Raw genomic sequence first — 16,022 nt, forward strand, 5'->3', positions numbered from 1 at the left:
TGGAGAAGGAATCAGATCTGAGAATTGTACATTGAATATGTGCAGCTTGACAGGTTGGAGGAAGGAGTCTGTTTTGGTTATACCCCTCCGTGTTTAAGACACGCTAGGCGTGTGCAGAAATGTTCATGGAAGTACATTCCTCTGCAAGAGGTCTGTGCAGCAGCTGGGCTTTGTCCCTGTACGTTGTCAGCCTGCAGAGCTTTGGAGTCTTTCTGGGTAAAAGTCCTGTAGTGCAGTGGTATATTTATTTGAGAGGAAAGAGGAACAGGGGAAAGTTGCATTGGGGCATGTGCACTTCTCAGCCTGCCCTGAGATGCTGGTGCATCCTGTCGGGTGGCGGATTGCAACCTCTGTCCCCCCTCAGCACACACCTAGAGGCAATAGGATGGTGACCTCCTTCATCTCATATGGGACCAGGACTTTCAGCCTGGCCGTGTCAGTCCCTCATTTCAGGCAGCTTGTTGAAGGGCCAGATAAGGTGGTGATGTATGGAGGAAAAGATGATGGTCCCTTTGTGCTCGGGGTTGCCTCAAGATCTTCAGTGCATGGCTCGTTATGCTGTATTGACTTGTTGGATCCTTAAAAACTTTCTGCAAGCACCAGCATAGTCAGATAAAGTTTCTCTTATTTTTCCCTGAGCCTACACATCACTGAAGCAGCAGAAGCTGGAGCGAATTGATGTGGGTGCATTCAGACAAACTGCCAGGGAGGGCTCAGTGGGAAGGGAAGGTAAACCTGAGTAGTTCTGAATGGTTTTGAGCTTTTGAGTTGGGTTTCAAGGCTGCCCTACCTGTCGTTGGTCTGGGGCAGGAGCAGAGGTCCTGTGGGGACTGTGGCTTGTGGGGCTCAGCTGGGAAGAGGAGGGTGTGCAGAGGATAGCCCCTGTTAGAAAATAAAAGTAACTCCTTCCACGCATGCTCTGGCTAACTGGATAGGAACACTTGAGCTGCACATGCACACACAAACAATATGCTCTAGGGAAAGACCACAAGTATGCTAAAAATCATAATCTGATAAACTCAGATGCTTTCAAAATACAAATGTCCTGTCATTGCTTTTCATAACAAAAATGATCGCTTAAGACTTTACCAGAGCTTAACTATTCACAATGTAAACATCAACAAAACTGATGATTTTTTCAACACTTAATGTGCTTTTTGCTGTGGAAATAAATGTTTTGGCACCCAATCCTTCCTTGTGATTTTGCTAATAGGAACCTACAGTGCAGAATTGCCACTTGGTTAGACAGCTGAAGAAAAGCAGATTAGATATGCAGATATGGAGACTCCTTTTCCAGACCATTTTCCATTTCTGAAACTTATTTTGTTATCATCATTTTAATCTTTCCAGCACAATCAGAAATCTCTTTCCAAGCTCCTGAGCCCATCTTCTCTTGAAGAATAGAATAGTTTATAGGTTCTCCATTTTTTCCCACTCGAGACCCAAACCAGCTGCAGGCTTCGCTTTGCCTCTCATCCTTTCCTTCCTCCCAGATTCAAATCCCGCAGTTTGGGATCTTGGCAAGAAAGTGCAGCAGCTTTTTATTTTTGCTGTGTGGGTTGCTGGGGGATGTGAGTAGAGGAGTAAATGGGACCAGGGTCTCCTCGCCTGCCTGTACTGCGTGTGCAACCAGAAGCAGCTGTTCTGGAGCATCCAGCTGGGTTAGTGGGGCTAATTTGGTACATGCCTGGCAAAGCACCTATCACTCCAACTCTGTCCTAGTGCTGGCAAGGTTTATCAGATTTACTTTCTTAGCCAGTTCTGTCCAATGCAGGATGTCTCTTCTGAATGCTGTTTCTGGATGCGTTTTGGTATTTAAGACGCGCTGATCCTAATAACTTGTGCTATTGTTCCCATATATGTATCATTTTTCTGTGGCTTCAGGTTTCTACTGCTGTTCAGATCATATTAAACATGGTTTTTCCTTTTTAAATGCTAACATCCAGGATTAATTTAATCCCACATTTTTTCCTGGATAACTTAAAGTTTTGGATGAATCACTCCCAAAAAAATAAGAACATGTCCAAACCTCAGCCTAAACGTCAAATCGAACCAGAATTCAGTAGGTTTGGATAAAAGCCTGTTCCTGGGCCCCCCTCAAAGTATACACTGAATCAATGTCGAATCTGTTTTAACAAGTCTGACAGCCTTGCTGCATTGCCTACCACCTTCAGATCTCCCGTGTTTGGGAGTTTCCTCTGTGTGCTCTGTATTCGAAGCATCTAAAACACAGACAAGCAAAAGGCCTGAGATTTAGACAGATTTAGTCAGACAATGGAAAAGGGATTATTACTGAAACCTGATGTTGCCTATTTGTAACTTGTTTTTCTTGCACGTGAGACTTCTTGGTACCTTTTGTAAGAAAGGGAAATGTTTCCAAAGAATTCTGTACCTTACGCTACAGCTGTTCTAGCTGAAAGAGGGTTGAAAGCAGTCAGAGCTCCCTACTAAGAGAAACCTTTGTAGGGAAAACCTGGAAGGCACCAGGTGCAGTCAGCATCTAGGAGGGACATGTACTTGGTTGCATCCACAAAAGGGGTTGGGGGGAGACCCTCATAAATCTCTAAAGCTAAAGTAGGCACCACATGACCAATAATCTATTTCCCAGTTTCTAGGGAATTCCTTGGATTTTCTGTTAACTCTAAATCCCGACAACTCTTTCGTACATGCATACAGGAAAGTAATTCTCAGTTGTTTCTTATTTGTCCTTTTACTGATGTATTGTTATCCTTTCCTCCAATGTGATAAAAGTACCCTAGTTCAGTTCTTGAAGAGAGATCAGAGGGACCAAAAGCAGCTCTATGTTGCATATAAAACTGTACTATTGTAACCAATATATATATATTCAGCCATAAATCAGCAGAAAAGTGTACGCTTGCATTACACTAAAGCAGAACAATCTGAAATGTCACCTAATAAGGATGAAAGGAGCACACTAGAACTCAGTGGAGTTGTTAGAAGTGGAAAAGAGAGAAGTAAGGATTGAAAAGACTTTTGCAATTTCAGTGAAAAGGAGAGTTGTTTTTACCAACTGGAGTTTTAACATTGTAGGAAAAAAAAAAAAGATTTAATTAAACCAGGGATAGGAAGAGAAAGATGGTAAAAAAAATGTGTTAGAGGGGAGGAGAGGAAAACCTTGACAGTGTTCAGAAATTATGAGTTGCACTTCATAACTCACCGCCAAGAGTGGTGTTTTTGTTACCTTGTAAACATCAGATTTTTTTTTTATTATTTTATTTTTTTCTCCAGTAATAGTAGAAATTCCTGTACTTCCTTTTGTTGAAGTTGGAATGGGTTCATCATAGGACTGCTGTCTTTCTTCTCCTGGACTGTTTCTGTTCTCACTAGGAGTCTCTGTTTCTGTTGCTTTTCATGAATTTTGCAGTCTCTGTTCCAAAGACACTTATATCTTTTTCACCTCTCTTTTTGATGGGAATCCTGTATCTCTGCCTTTCATCTCTCCTGCGTCCCACTATGGAAGATGTGCTGTATTCCCTCTCCCCATTCCTTCAGATGGGCTGTTATCTATCACTTATCCCATCCTGACAGACAGGTTGCAACCTTTACAAAAGTCAGAACCAGGGGTGAGATTCGTGCCCATCTCTTAGTTTACAGGGAGATGTGAGAAGCTTGTGGCTGTGCTGCTTTCTGAATTTCAATGCAGCAAGCTGACACAGCAAAACGGCAGGGCAAAGGAAGGGAGGTCTAAAAGTGGCGAGTAATTTTTCTGTGGACCCAAGGCTTGAGCTTCTTGTTAAAGCCAGGGAAGGGTAAAGTTAAGGAAGGCTGAGCCATGATCTCTGTGTGCAGTGCTCTGCAGCTCATTGTCTCCCTTTTGATTTGCTTCATGACAATTTTTTATCAAACCCATGTTTATTTAGATATTTATGTCCCTGTGCATATGTTGTAATGAAATACACTGTTTTAATCAGAAGGTTGGGTTTGGGTTGTTGAATGCAGTGTCCTTGCCCTTAACCAAAATAAAAACCAGACTCAGTGCACACATACAGTGCAGGGAGGAAAATGGATATAACCTTATGATAATATTTCATCTAATAGAGTCAAAGCCAGTGGTACTTGCTAGCGTTGGGCCGCAGGCCAAAATTCAGCCCCAGAGCACTTCCGGGGGTTGCACGGAGTTGTCATCTTGGCTACCCTCCCTGTTTTTTTCTCCTCCTCCCTCCTCCTCTTCCCTCTGCTCCAGTGTCTGAGCTAAGTGGTTTGGCAGACAGGAGAATTAACTCTTTTAAGGGTGGAGAAGGACGTGGAGGTACCTGCTCCAGCAGGTCTGGGTTCTTCCAGGCTGATTATTATTACTACTTTTATAATTTATTATTTTGAAGTTTAACATCAGGGAAAGCCTGGGGTCAAATCTGTGCAAATGGTGCCTGTTCGTTTAGAGGTGGGGGAAGAAAGTCCTCTTTGGTAGGGGTTGCTCTGCAGCAGTACAGAAGTGTGGGGACAAGAGCACCAATCCCACCACCACCTCTCCTAGAGCATTTGTGCCACTGATTTCAGTGGCAGCAGACCATCAGCTCTGTCCCTGTGCAAGAAGCAAACTTGCATTTAGTGCTTAGTTTTGGAACACCATTCACTACAGGATGTCAAATCCCTGTACCCTGAAAAAGAAAGGGGAAACCTTTATAACAAGTCCTGGGATGTACCTTGGTGCAAGGCAAATGGACATCCCTGCACCGAACTTTGCAGGCTTCCTGCAGTGCTCCTCCTTATTCTGGCATCTGAAGGCAGTGTCCAGGTACTGGGCTCTCCTCCTGATGATCTCTTCAGTGTAAACACGGTCTGCTTCTTTTTGTCTTATTCTGTGCCCTCAGTCCTTCCCTTCCACTGTTTTGTATCTTGTCCTTTCTACCCACATCATTATTCCACCATCTCTTTTCCTTCTTCTTCAAAACCGTATTTCCCTCACCATGTTCAAGCTCATCCCCATTGTCGTTCAAATCTCACCTTACTCCTCTTCACCATGTAAGCTTCTCATTGCTTGTGGAGCCTGTCACCCCAGTCTGTTCTCTTGCTTTTCTCTAGCCAGAAAGCTTTCTGCTCTCCTGGGTGTCTTCACCAGGCTCACTCTACTGGGCAAATGGGGATGGGAGCTGTGTAGGGATTTCTAGGTGGTGGATCCCAGTCATGCCAGCCCAAGCTCCTGGCTCTGTGAGAAGCGCTGTACTGCCCATCACGTGGCGTGGCTCCTCCACTCCTTGCCAGGGCACAGGGGCTGTATCCTGAAGGCAGAGAGAGGGAGAGGCTGGCAACAGTCCCTGAGAGCTGCAGCCAGCAGTTTGCATAGGGGGATTGCTTTTCAGTCATTCAGTATTTTCACAATTTCTGGACTGTGATCTCTGCTGGGAAGGAACTGCATTTCCTCCTGCTGGCCCATCAGGACAGGGCCAAAGTTTTAGCTGGGGTCCTGCTGCAAAACAGCACCTTGACTGAGAGAGGTTAAAACAGCTGGGCTCCCAAAAGCCTGGAAAAGCCCCAATTTTTCAATGGTGGCTGTCATCTCCTGTGTGCGGAGTAGTTCAGGAAATGAAAGGGATGAGACTGCTGCAAGCTCAGGGATGTGCTGTGTGTGCTTGGGGTTTCTGGGGAAGTGAAGCGGGGCACTGAAGGAGGAGAAAAGCAGGGAGGGAGGTGGCTGCGTGGCAGAACCTGCAGGGTGCTCGGCGCTGCACTGCCGCTCTGTGCTGCGAGGAGGCTTTGGCTCAGTGAGGGCTGGCTGCCTGGAGGCTTGGAGGTTTTGCGTTAATAAAAGTTACGGCCCTCCAGCCGCATCTCCATCCTTTCGTTACAGAAAGGCGTGCTGTTATGCCAGTGGAATTGCTGCACACTCTGGACTTTAAACCCATAAATTGTTAATGCCAGACTGTTCTGATGAGCAGCTTTTTGATATCCTTTACATGTTAAAAAGTACTCAGGCCTGTTGACAAAGCAAAGAAATGGTGTCAAAAATAATTTTAAAACCTTTTGACCTGTAAGGTTTAAGAGAATTAGGCACAGATTCTTTGCTTTAAGCCTCTTGGTGACAAGAAATATGGTCCTATGCCAGCTGGTTTGATTGACAGTGACGTTTGTAGTTTCAGCTGCTAATACTGTATGCTCCTTGTATATTCCTAGTGTGCAAATATAGAAGACTATTTGTCACCTGGGTTGATGGATTATGCATAAGTGAGACAATGTGGTTAAGATTCTAAAGCATAAATGAAAAATCGTAAACTTTACATAACTCATAAGGCAATGCTTAATACTCTTAATGAAGTATTCTTATTTTAATCAAGGCAAACTGTCAGACCTTCAAATAAGCAAAGATTATGCAGCCACCATGGTGGGTTTTCGATAGCTGCATGCTACTAACCTGCAGCATTGGATTTTTGACAACCATAATAAAACGTATTGGAAAATTGATTAGTTTTAAGAGACTCCTCACAGCCAGCTGCTTTTATTTGTAAATGTCATGTATTCAATCACTGTAGGCTCCAGCCCTTCAAGTGGAATTCTTGGCTGATTATGAACCTTTGCTTAGGTAGAAATGCTCTTGTTTCACATTCTTCAATTTGTTTTCAGTGTTTTCATGTGGACTTGCATAAGTTTATTTTTCCTGAAAGCTCTCCCACCACAAATAGTTAGCTATTTACTCATTTTCCACTAAGCCATAATTACAACTTCTGTGCTCCATGAGACATGCTAAATTTGCAGTAATAGTCAGAGACAGCTTTGTAATTAATGTTTTCTATAAATTCCAGCATTTTGCAAGGAAAGAGCAAAACAAAGTTAAATTATTGATTTCTGGATACAGAAAAGAGAATTTGCTATGAAAAGTGTATTATCGCATCCTGAAATATGCAGTAAAATTGGCATTTTCAGCATGCTGCTCTTATCTTTATTTGCTGATAGAGAGAATATCCAGATTTTTTTTTTTTTTTTTTTTTTTTTTTTTTTTTTTTTTTTTAGCTTTAAAGGAAAGGATATGGTTAGGTTCATATTACTCAGCCTGTAATAAGTGCAAAATACAAGGAAAAGGGGCCATAGTCTGTTGCTGTAACATTGTAACATTTAACATATTTTGTTTAAGGAAAGCACTTTTCATATTAATAAATTAAAACCTAAATGATTAAAATGAATTGAAATAAATGCAAGTCTACATCTGTTTGTTTTAATCTAACTTTTAATAGCATAAAACTCTGACTCCTTTTCCAGATGAAGCTCTCCCGCTGACCTGTGGGCGTTCTGTATGAGCAAGAGGTTCAGGGCTCTGCCCTGGGCTGGTACGTTGTTTATCAAGCACTCCGAAGCAGTTTGCTTCATGAGGCCACATCCTGCTCTTTTGCTGCGTGCTGAGTCCCTGCAGATGTCAGTGGCAATTTCATGCATATTTTGAGAGGAGGCTGTGGCACCTCAGTATTATTTCGCTTTGCAGAGATACTGTAGCAGAGAGTTTGCTTTGAGATTATATTCTCTCTATATATATATATTTTATATTGTGATGAGCTGTGTGTGGCTCTGTTTTTTTAACAAAAAAAAAAAGCTTCTGTTTTTTTAACAAAAAGAGGCTAGACTCAATAGTCACCAAAGTGGATGTGATCACAGGTATTGGCATGATTAAGAAGACTTTATTTGGTTTCAGCAGTGAGGGATTCAATTAGATGCATTTTATTATTTGTTCTGTTAGCTCGTTGTATTTGCTTTGAAAGTGTAAAATCCTGCTTCTGGACCAAAACCTGCCCACAGCTGAAATGAGAAATATTCTCAGATGATGTGTTTTAAAATGCTAGTTATCTTCAATGGATTACTTTAACTGGCTACAATAGCTTCTTTCATATGTTTGAGCCCCTGTTGAAGTCTTAAAATCTAGACTGGAGTGTCCAATTGCTGCGTTACTTGCGTGTCAGTTTGTGTTTCTCACCTGTTCGGTGAAATGTTAGAAAGTCATTTGCAAACATGGGTTAGAAGACAAAGGTTACATTCACTGCATAGTTTATTGATACCATGCGCCTATAGTTTGAGAATATACAGCATTTATTAAATGCTCTGACACAGAAAAAAATCTGCAGAATGTTGCTATAATAAGACTAGGCCATAAATAATAAATTTCTAAAAGAGAAGACTGATAGCCTGGGTTCCCTCTGGGGTGGATGCTACTTCTCAGTTTTAGTAGAGTTTCTTGCTGCTATGCCCCAAGGAGTTAGGTTTATGGCTAGGTGCTATGGACCAGACTATTTATGTTCTGTAGGTGAAGTCGCTTAAGTAAAAAGAGAAATAAATTGCACTGTTATAGTTTTGTAGAGGAGCAGCTGTCCTTAATATTTTTTCTTACTCTACTCTTTGAACTTGATGAGAGCATTCACAGACCGAGGCTAAGAGATGATTTACATAAGGTTCCTTGAATTATAGGCTGCTATAGGCCATTATATTTTACCCTTTCACTGTGTATATGTTGAACTCCATAACTTTTGATTTTAGTTTTAAACCAGAGCAGGCAACCTGAAAAGGTATCTAGTCTGTGTGGGGAGATGCCAGGAGATAACTGTGCCGCTGCTTGATTACAAGTTCTACTGAAAAAAAATTGTGACTTTGCTCTCTTTGGTTTGACTTCAGCACCCAGATGTGGATTTCAGCTATACTTCCCAGTGATCTGGTTAATTTTGGACCCTTTATGGACACCTTCAGAGTGGAAAAGGAAGGCTAGCGATCACTCATCCTGTTTATTCTTGAGAAATCTGTGCTGTTGCTGTTCGTTTTCCCCATCACAGGCAATATTTTTAACATCAGTCTTGCCAAACTTCCAAAGGCAAGTTCACCTCCCCACATGTGTAAAACAAGAACCCACTGGTTCATGTTTCTGCCGAGTGGCATTTAAGAGCATATGTCAAGTTGCCTGTCCATTATAGCTCCCTCCAGCAGCCTCAAAGACGATGAGAGCAGCAGCTGCACATCAGCACTTCTTCTCTATCATTGCTTCATTCCCCTTTTGTAGTTATCATCTGTTTTATTTATTTTTATTTTTTTCCTAAGGAGTAACTTATTTCTGACAAAGAGAATGATCTTAACATATTTCTTCTTTCTGAAAATAATAATAAATACTATTTTTGCACATCTGCTGGCAGAATATAAAGATCGGTACCTTTAAAATGACATTAAAATGTTATACCTAGAGCAGCTGCAAAATGTAAATGCAGTCTGTGGTGTAACTTGTTCAAGTCCAAAACCCACAAAGGAGGATACAAGGCTGCTTATGAGCAAGCAATATCTAAAAATAAAGTAGTAATCTGGAATTCTTCTTTTGCGTGGCAAATGAAGAGGAACATTAATAGTTGATGTCCATGTTTGTCATCCAGTTTACAGCTTTTCATTTTTTCAATTAGAATTAAATAAATGCCAACATATGGAAGCAGATGTGGAGTTAACCATTTAAGACTCTCCAAATCTTGCCAAATTCTGGGTAGACTCTGTAAGGAAGACTGGACTGCAAGCATCTGCTTTTTGGGGGGCTGAGAGTGCAGCTAACAGAGAGCCCAGGCAGGCAGCTTGGCTGATAAGGGCAAACTGGTGTGCCAGGGCTTGATTTTTCTTGCAGTGGTGCTATTGATGTAATTCTAACTTCATGCTAACGGTGCAGTAACCGCTACTTAGAGTTACAGTATACTATGTTCGTGCCAAAAGACTGAGGGATGCAGCTTTATCCCCACAGTTTTTGCTAATTGAGATATTTATGACATGCTTTAGACCATGCAGAGTCTTGAAATGGATTGGAAAATAGGAAACTTTGATTTGACTTTTTTTTATTATTTTATTATTATTATTATTATTTTTTACAGCTCTGTGTTTGGTGAATTGGAGAAAAGTCAGGCATATATCTGCTTGTTCTTGAAGTTGCATTTAATGAATCAATCTCTGAAGCAAAGGGGGGAATGGATAGAAATAACAAACCATTAATTTATGCTTTCTCATTATTAGATCAGACTTTAATTTGTGTCAAAAAATAGTGCACTACTGTACCAGAGTGCCAGTACCAGTCTGTCAAGCTGCTTTTTTCATCACTTGTACTCATAATGAAGTGGCTCTTCAGCTCTCAAAGGTTTAGCACTGCTAATCCCAAACACCAGATTGTCCTGTGCAGAATTACTTCATTGTTGTAATAATATATTTTTAAGACGACTGAAATTCATGGAGAAATGAGCTAGCTTGTCTGTTAGGGATGGCCTAAATATGGTACTTCATGCTTACTTTTGAAAACAAAAGCATCCCATGTGCAAAATCTGTCCCAAGTCTATGTAGGGGAGGTGTCCCACACAGTGGTTATCAATCCTTGCTGAAAGTTAGGATGCTGCAGTATCATCAGTGGAATCCCTCAATATTTAGCAATCATATTAAATATACCCTGTAAATTATTTCTTAGCCTTCATGTCTCCCTTTTGGATGGGACAGCCTTGGAACTGAGCTACAGAAATGAGCTATATCTGAAGGAAGAATAAGGAATCTCCAAATAGAAGATAGAGATAGGTGTGAATTTGCTGCATGTCCCCAGTCAGCTGAGCAGGAAAGTGAATGGATCATGGCTCACTGAGGATGAGGGAAACTGGCTGTAGAAGAGGGAGAAGATACAATTCAGAGAGAAGGTGGGCTGCAGGAACAGAAACCTGGCTGCCCATCTATCTTCAGCTTTTGTCATGTGCAAAATAACAAGTAATTACTTTATAAATGTCAGGCACTAATTGTAAGGGACTGCTATGTGCCCCTTTAAAAACAAAACATACATCTAGGGAACAAAGGAGGTTGTAGCTCTGTGAAAAGTGTGCTTACATCAACATGCAATTATGTCAATGTAAGGACATCAGCCCTGTTTTTTTGTGAGCCCCACTGGCACATGTTGCAGGCAAAGGCTTTCCAGCCAGAGGCCAATGGGAGAAAATTTGCTGCTGCCTGAACCAGCTCCGGGATTTGTGAGTGTGCACTCCTAGAGAGCAGCTCTCCCATGAACTGCCCCCGTGCAGAGCCCAAACGCCCTGCGTGGGCTGGGAGGCAGCACGTTATGCTATGCAAACCCTCGTCATGATCTGGCTGCAGGTGGTAAAATGTGACACTACACCACAAAGAAAATTAAGTGCTGGCTACTTCTTTCTCTTATTATGGTCAGTGCATGTACTTCCCTCACTTCCACATACAGTTTCTTATATAACTGCATTCTTAAAGGAAGCAGAAATAATTGAGTAAGCTTTAGGAAAGAAAAAAAAGTTGAAGGTTCTTTTTCTGTTACAGAAAAAGTTAAATGCACAATATATTAACTGTTGATCATCAATGATTGTAAACAGAGCTCTGTTCCCACTTAGCATTTATTTGGGCCATTGTTACAAAACTTGCATTAAAAAAAAAAAGTATATATATATACACATATACGCAGACACATATATATAATAAAAAAGCAGAACCTTTCTTCCTGCTGTTTATAACCCTACTCTATGTAGGACAACTGTGAGCACAGGACCACGTGGAGGACGCGGTGTTTTTCAAAGGAAGATATTTCCTTGTCATTAATAATTTTCCATGTAGAACATCCAGCTAGTCTCAAGCTTCTAACAGTAAAGTATAAGACTACCTTACACCCGCCGACTAATTTTAGCTAACGCAAACCAAACATTTCCCTCTTCAACCAAATGACCTTGTGGCTGCCTGGGAGTGGTTACACAAAGCAGCTTGGAGGCTGCTGGGCTGTGTTGATGCTGGCAGGGGGCGATTTCACGGCTGGCATCCCAAGGCAGGCAACGAGGCAAGCAAGGAGATCGCCCAGGCTGTGAACTTGAACCATCCTGGTGGGAGGGGAGGGAGCACAAGAAAGCGAGAAGTGGTTTGAAAGGAAGTTTTGGCTGTAAATCTGTTCCCAAGACAGTTCAACCTGCTTCTTTATTTTTATTGTCACAACGTTGAAGTGGGGGATGACCATAAATGATTCAAATTTCTGAGCAGGATGGGGAGGTGCACCTCAGCCTTGGAAATACCAGCAGGGCAGACTGATGAGCTTTATGTTTAAAAATACTCACCTCTGCTCACTGCTGAATTAACTTAGCCACTTTCCAGTCTGAGGACGTGGGAGAACAGCACTAAAGGAGCTGTTCCTGTTGCCAGCCCACCAGCCGCTTGTGGTCATTCCCCCCTGCTGTAGCAGTGTGGAGCAGCTCTCAGGGTGCCCTGGCCAGGGGAGCAAATACCTGGCAGCCTATTGCAGCCGGTTTGGACCTCTTATGCAACCAGAGAGTGGGAGACGAGGGGCATGGTTTATCTCTGTGACATTGCTTGACATAAACATTATGTTTGTATGCTGCTTGGTGATAGGTGAACACTAGATTCATACTTCCTACTGTTGTGTTGCTGTAATCTTTTCAAAGTAGCAGTGCTCACTCTTAAAAACTAAACTGTTAACGTTGATAATGTTATAGCTGTCTTAATTGAATAACGCTAAAGTAAGGACTAGCTTTTGGATAATTCTTTGTTGCTAGGATTGAGATTTGTAGTTTCAGAGGATAGAGGGAATTCCTTTAGCATTCATCAAGGAAGGGAATATTTTATGTCTTCCCAGAGCTGGGGTAGTGTAATTGAAGGTATGACAAGTTTTGGAAGGCCAGGGCCAAGTTCCTTTGGCAGAACTGTTGCAGGGAAATGTGCAAATATCTATTGTTAATCCTGTTACTGAAGGATGCCATTGCATTGGCTGGAAGAGGCATTAAATGTATTCCTCACTGCTTCCTGCTTTGTGGAAAGTCCAGATTATTAGGATCTCATTCTTCTGTTTGCATGATGGACAGGGCTGCTAATGCTACCTATGCTTAAGGTTGCTTGACGCTTTCAGCCAGAAGGTCATGTTTTTAACTGTCTGTTAACTCTGCCAAAGCTTAAATAGTTTAGGCTGAGATTTTCCAGACAGGTATCTTTGTCTGGGAGAGCTGGTGGCAGGGGAGAATTTCAGCCAGACTTAAATCAGTCACTTCTCTGAATGAGCTGACAGAAAATGACATTGTTTTGTCCACATTATGAAAGGAAAATGTCTCGTATCTTACTTTGCTGGAAAAGAAAACCTTTAGAGTCTCTATGCTTTTCCACTTGAGAATTGGTGAGCAGCATTTGATCTTACTTGGGGGAGAGAAGAGAGGTGAAGTAGATTTAAAAAAAAAAAAAAAAAGTAACGAAAGACTGCAGCTTAGAAAAGAGATGAGCCTGAAAAGAGATGAGACTAATTTAATTTGCACTGAAAGCCTAAACTATGGTCTTTTCATGCATTTTTGAATGCTTGATTTTGCAAATTTAAAGACTTTTTTTTGTGTGTTTGTTTCAAATGTGAGATTTTTGTTAATAAAATGAACTAAGGAAAGCTGCATCAAAGGATATAATTTTGACGCCTGCGTTTTCTACCTGCTCTGCTAAAATTTCCAGATGCCCTACTCTTCCACCAGAGTAAGTGGAGCAATGGAGCTGTGTGCTTGGGCCTTGGCAGAACCAGAGCAGGTACGCCTTGCAAGGGTAGCTCTTCCTCGAAACCACAGGACTGCTGGGGCACAGACCTTTTAGGCTTTACCTCAAGCTCTGTCTGGGCTGGTGTCTTAGGCACACATCCTTTTCCTCCTTTCCTTTCTATTTGGAACTACTATGCTTTAACATTCTCTGGTTATCCTCTCTCCAAAAGAGGTTCAGAGTGAAAACCTCTTAGAAGGAAGTTTCAGGTGAGACGGGGGTCAGAAGATAAGTGTATTCCTTCCTTACCCATAACATGTTTATTTGACTAATCTTCACTTTTTTGTGTCTCATTTTCTTCATGAATATAAAGAAAAAAAAAAACAAACTAGTAACAATTGAGCAAAATGATTGCTTTTGCAGCATTTGAGTGTTGATGAGGTGAATCAGAAGGTTAGCTGTATACATTAGAGGGTGTACGAGGGAAGGCAAAGGAGGGCTGCAGGAAAAGGCATCTGTGTTCCTAGAGAAAAGGATTACTCATCCTGGTTGGGGGATTTCTCAGCTAAACTACAGCTTGTACCACTGCGGTGCTCTTTGCACTAGTGGAAAGCTAAGGATAGCTACTCTGCCATGTCAAGAAATGCTATTTTGTCTTGTGTAATAATGAGAGTTTCAAAATCTTTACTCTCCAGTAACAGAGGCTTTAGGCCTGGTAAGGTGACAAGAAAAGCACAGCAGGAAGACAAGGCAGTGGTATTCTCTTCTGACTAAACTATTGGGACTCTTATAAAATTGGGTTGTTATCTTGAGTTTTATTTTCTGAATATTATTTTTGGAAGTACGATATGGTTGTTTCACTTTTTAAAGACTGTGATGGAGAATGCACAGCAGTCTGCAGGCTTATCAGTTTGATCTAGAGCTTTTGCCAAAGAGTATACTTCAAATATTCTTGATTTCTTCCCCATCTTTTTTCCTTTTCTCCCCCTCCCTGAGTGTCTGGGCTGTAGAGACTGGAAACTAAGGAAAATTACAAGAGGAATGAACTTATCCCATTAATTTTTTAAATACAGTTAAGCAGAACAGTTTTTGAGCAAATCACTCAACAATAGGTCACTGTTTTTACTGGAAGACATTTAGCTGGAAAATATATTGAGGTGAGGAAAAATGCTTTATTCCTTGTGTGTATATGTATATTTGAACCCTGATTCTGGCTGTCTTATTTGCTCTCCTTCTAAAAAGACGTGAAGTCTGCTTCAGAGCTTTTCATCTACTTCACCTAAGTTTTAGCTAAGACCAGACTGTAAGCAGTGTGGGGCAAAGGCTGCATCGTTGCTGTTTGACTATTTAACACCTTAAAAGAGATGGTAAAGCATGAGTGAAACAATTGCTCAAATAAGAAAATGTTAGTGGATATACTCTGTGAGAAAGAGGTAAACTTCTCATTTAATTGTGGATATCAAAGGGTTGAAGAATCAATGCATATTTGAATTTCCTTTTCACGGTTCCTCTCTTAGATGGGCATGGTTGGAGCAGGGGCTTGACCAAATGACCTCCAGAGACACCTTCCAGCTTGATCGCTTCCATGATTCTTCAGTTCTGTCTGTTAAAAACACAAACTCATGCTTCAAGCCTTTAGCTTAAGAACTCCTTATTTAGTAAAATGGTGTAGCTCAGTGTCTCTTCCTTTTGGGTTTGCAGTGACTTTAATTGATATTAATGTATCAACTATAGGCATAAAAATATACAGATAATGTAGTGAAAAGGTTTCTTTTCATTCCTGAGCTTTGACTTAGCTTCTAATCTCCTTGCCAGTGCTACAGAGGAGAGGATGCTTTGTTGTTCAGATTTTCTCTCCACAGAAAACTGGGGGAAGCTGTAGCTGTAGAGGTTGTAGGAGGGTCCTCAGGACTTTTCTTACAAGTATGGGGGCAAAGCTGTTAAACTAAACCTGTCATTTTGTAGGCCAAGGTGACTTCACACCTGTCATCCAGGCCAAGTTAAGGACTGTGAATGATTGCTTGCTGCTCAGGTCAAATAGTTTTCTACCCAGAACTTGCTGGCTATGGCTGCAGCCCTAGTAGAACGGAAAGCAAACCAAATAGAGATATCAAGTTTTGGCTAATCTATTTTCATCAGGATATTTGATACAAAGTGTTAAAATGAAGATTATTAATATTTTAAAGAAAAATAAATCAGATAAATTACATATTACTTATTACAAGATATTTGATGCATTATATATATATATTTAACATGTATATTTGATGTATTTGTATATTTTGATGTATTTGATGTATATATATGATATATATATATATATATCTTATATATATATCTTATATATATATACATGTATAAGTATATATACTCCATATCCTGGTATGACTAAAACAGAAATGTAGGAAGGTTTTTCCAGGCTCATACTTAGAGTTTGGCCATGACCTGGAAGATCAGATTTTACAGTAAGAACAGTCTGGGGCCAGAGCATCCCAGTCTTACTCTTACCTATTTTTATCTCCAAACCTCTCTCTCCATCCCTGCAATAAGCTATACTCGTTATTTAT

The 16,022-nt window shown here is 41.1% G+C and overlaps 1 protein-coding gene across 7 annotated transcripts in view; it reads left to right on the plus strand.

Moving 5' to 3' along the window:
- Window positions 1–16,022, plus strand: part of LOC311435831 (uncharacterized protein) — a 235,908-nt gene that overhangs the window by 46,957 nt on the left and 172,929 nt on the right. For 6 of the 7 annotated variants that reach the window (XR_014692427.1, XM_084517264.1, XM_084517259.1 and 3 more), the window contains one exon: window positions 13,438–13,509. The exons of the other annotated variant lie outside the window; for it this stretch is intronic. Coding sequence is in view for 1 of the 6 variants with exons in the window: in XM_084517259.1 (XP_084373385.1) it covers window positions 13,438–13,509 (72 nt within the window). In the remaining 5 variants the exon portion in view is untranslated. The remainder of the gene's footprint in view (window positions 1–13,437; window positions 13,510–16,022) is intronic. 7 annotated transcript variants of the gene reach the window in all.

This window comes from Aythya ferina (genome assembly GCF_964211825.1).
Source record: "Aythya ferina genome assembly, chromosome: 4".
NCBI classification, from domain to species: Eukaryota; Metazoa; Chordata; class Aves; order Anseriformes; family Anatidae; genus Aythya; species Aythya ferina.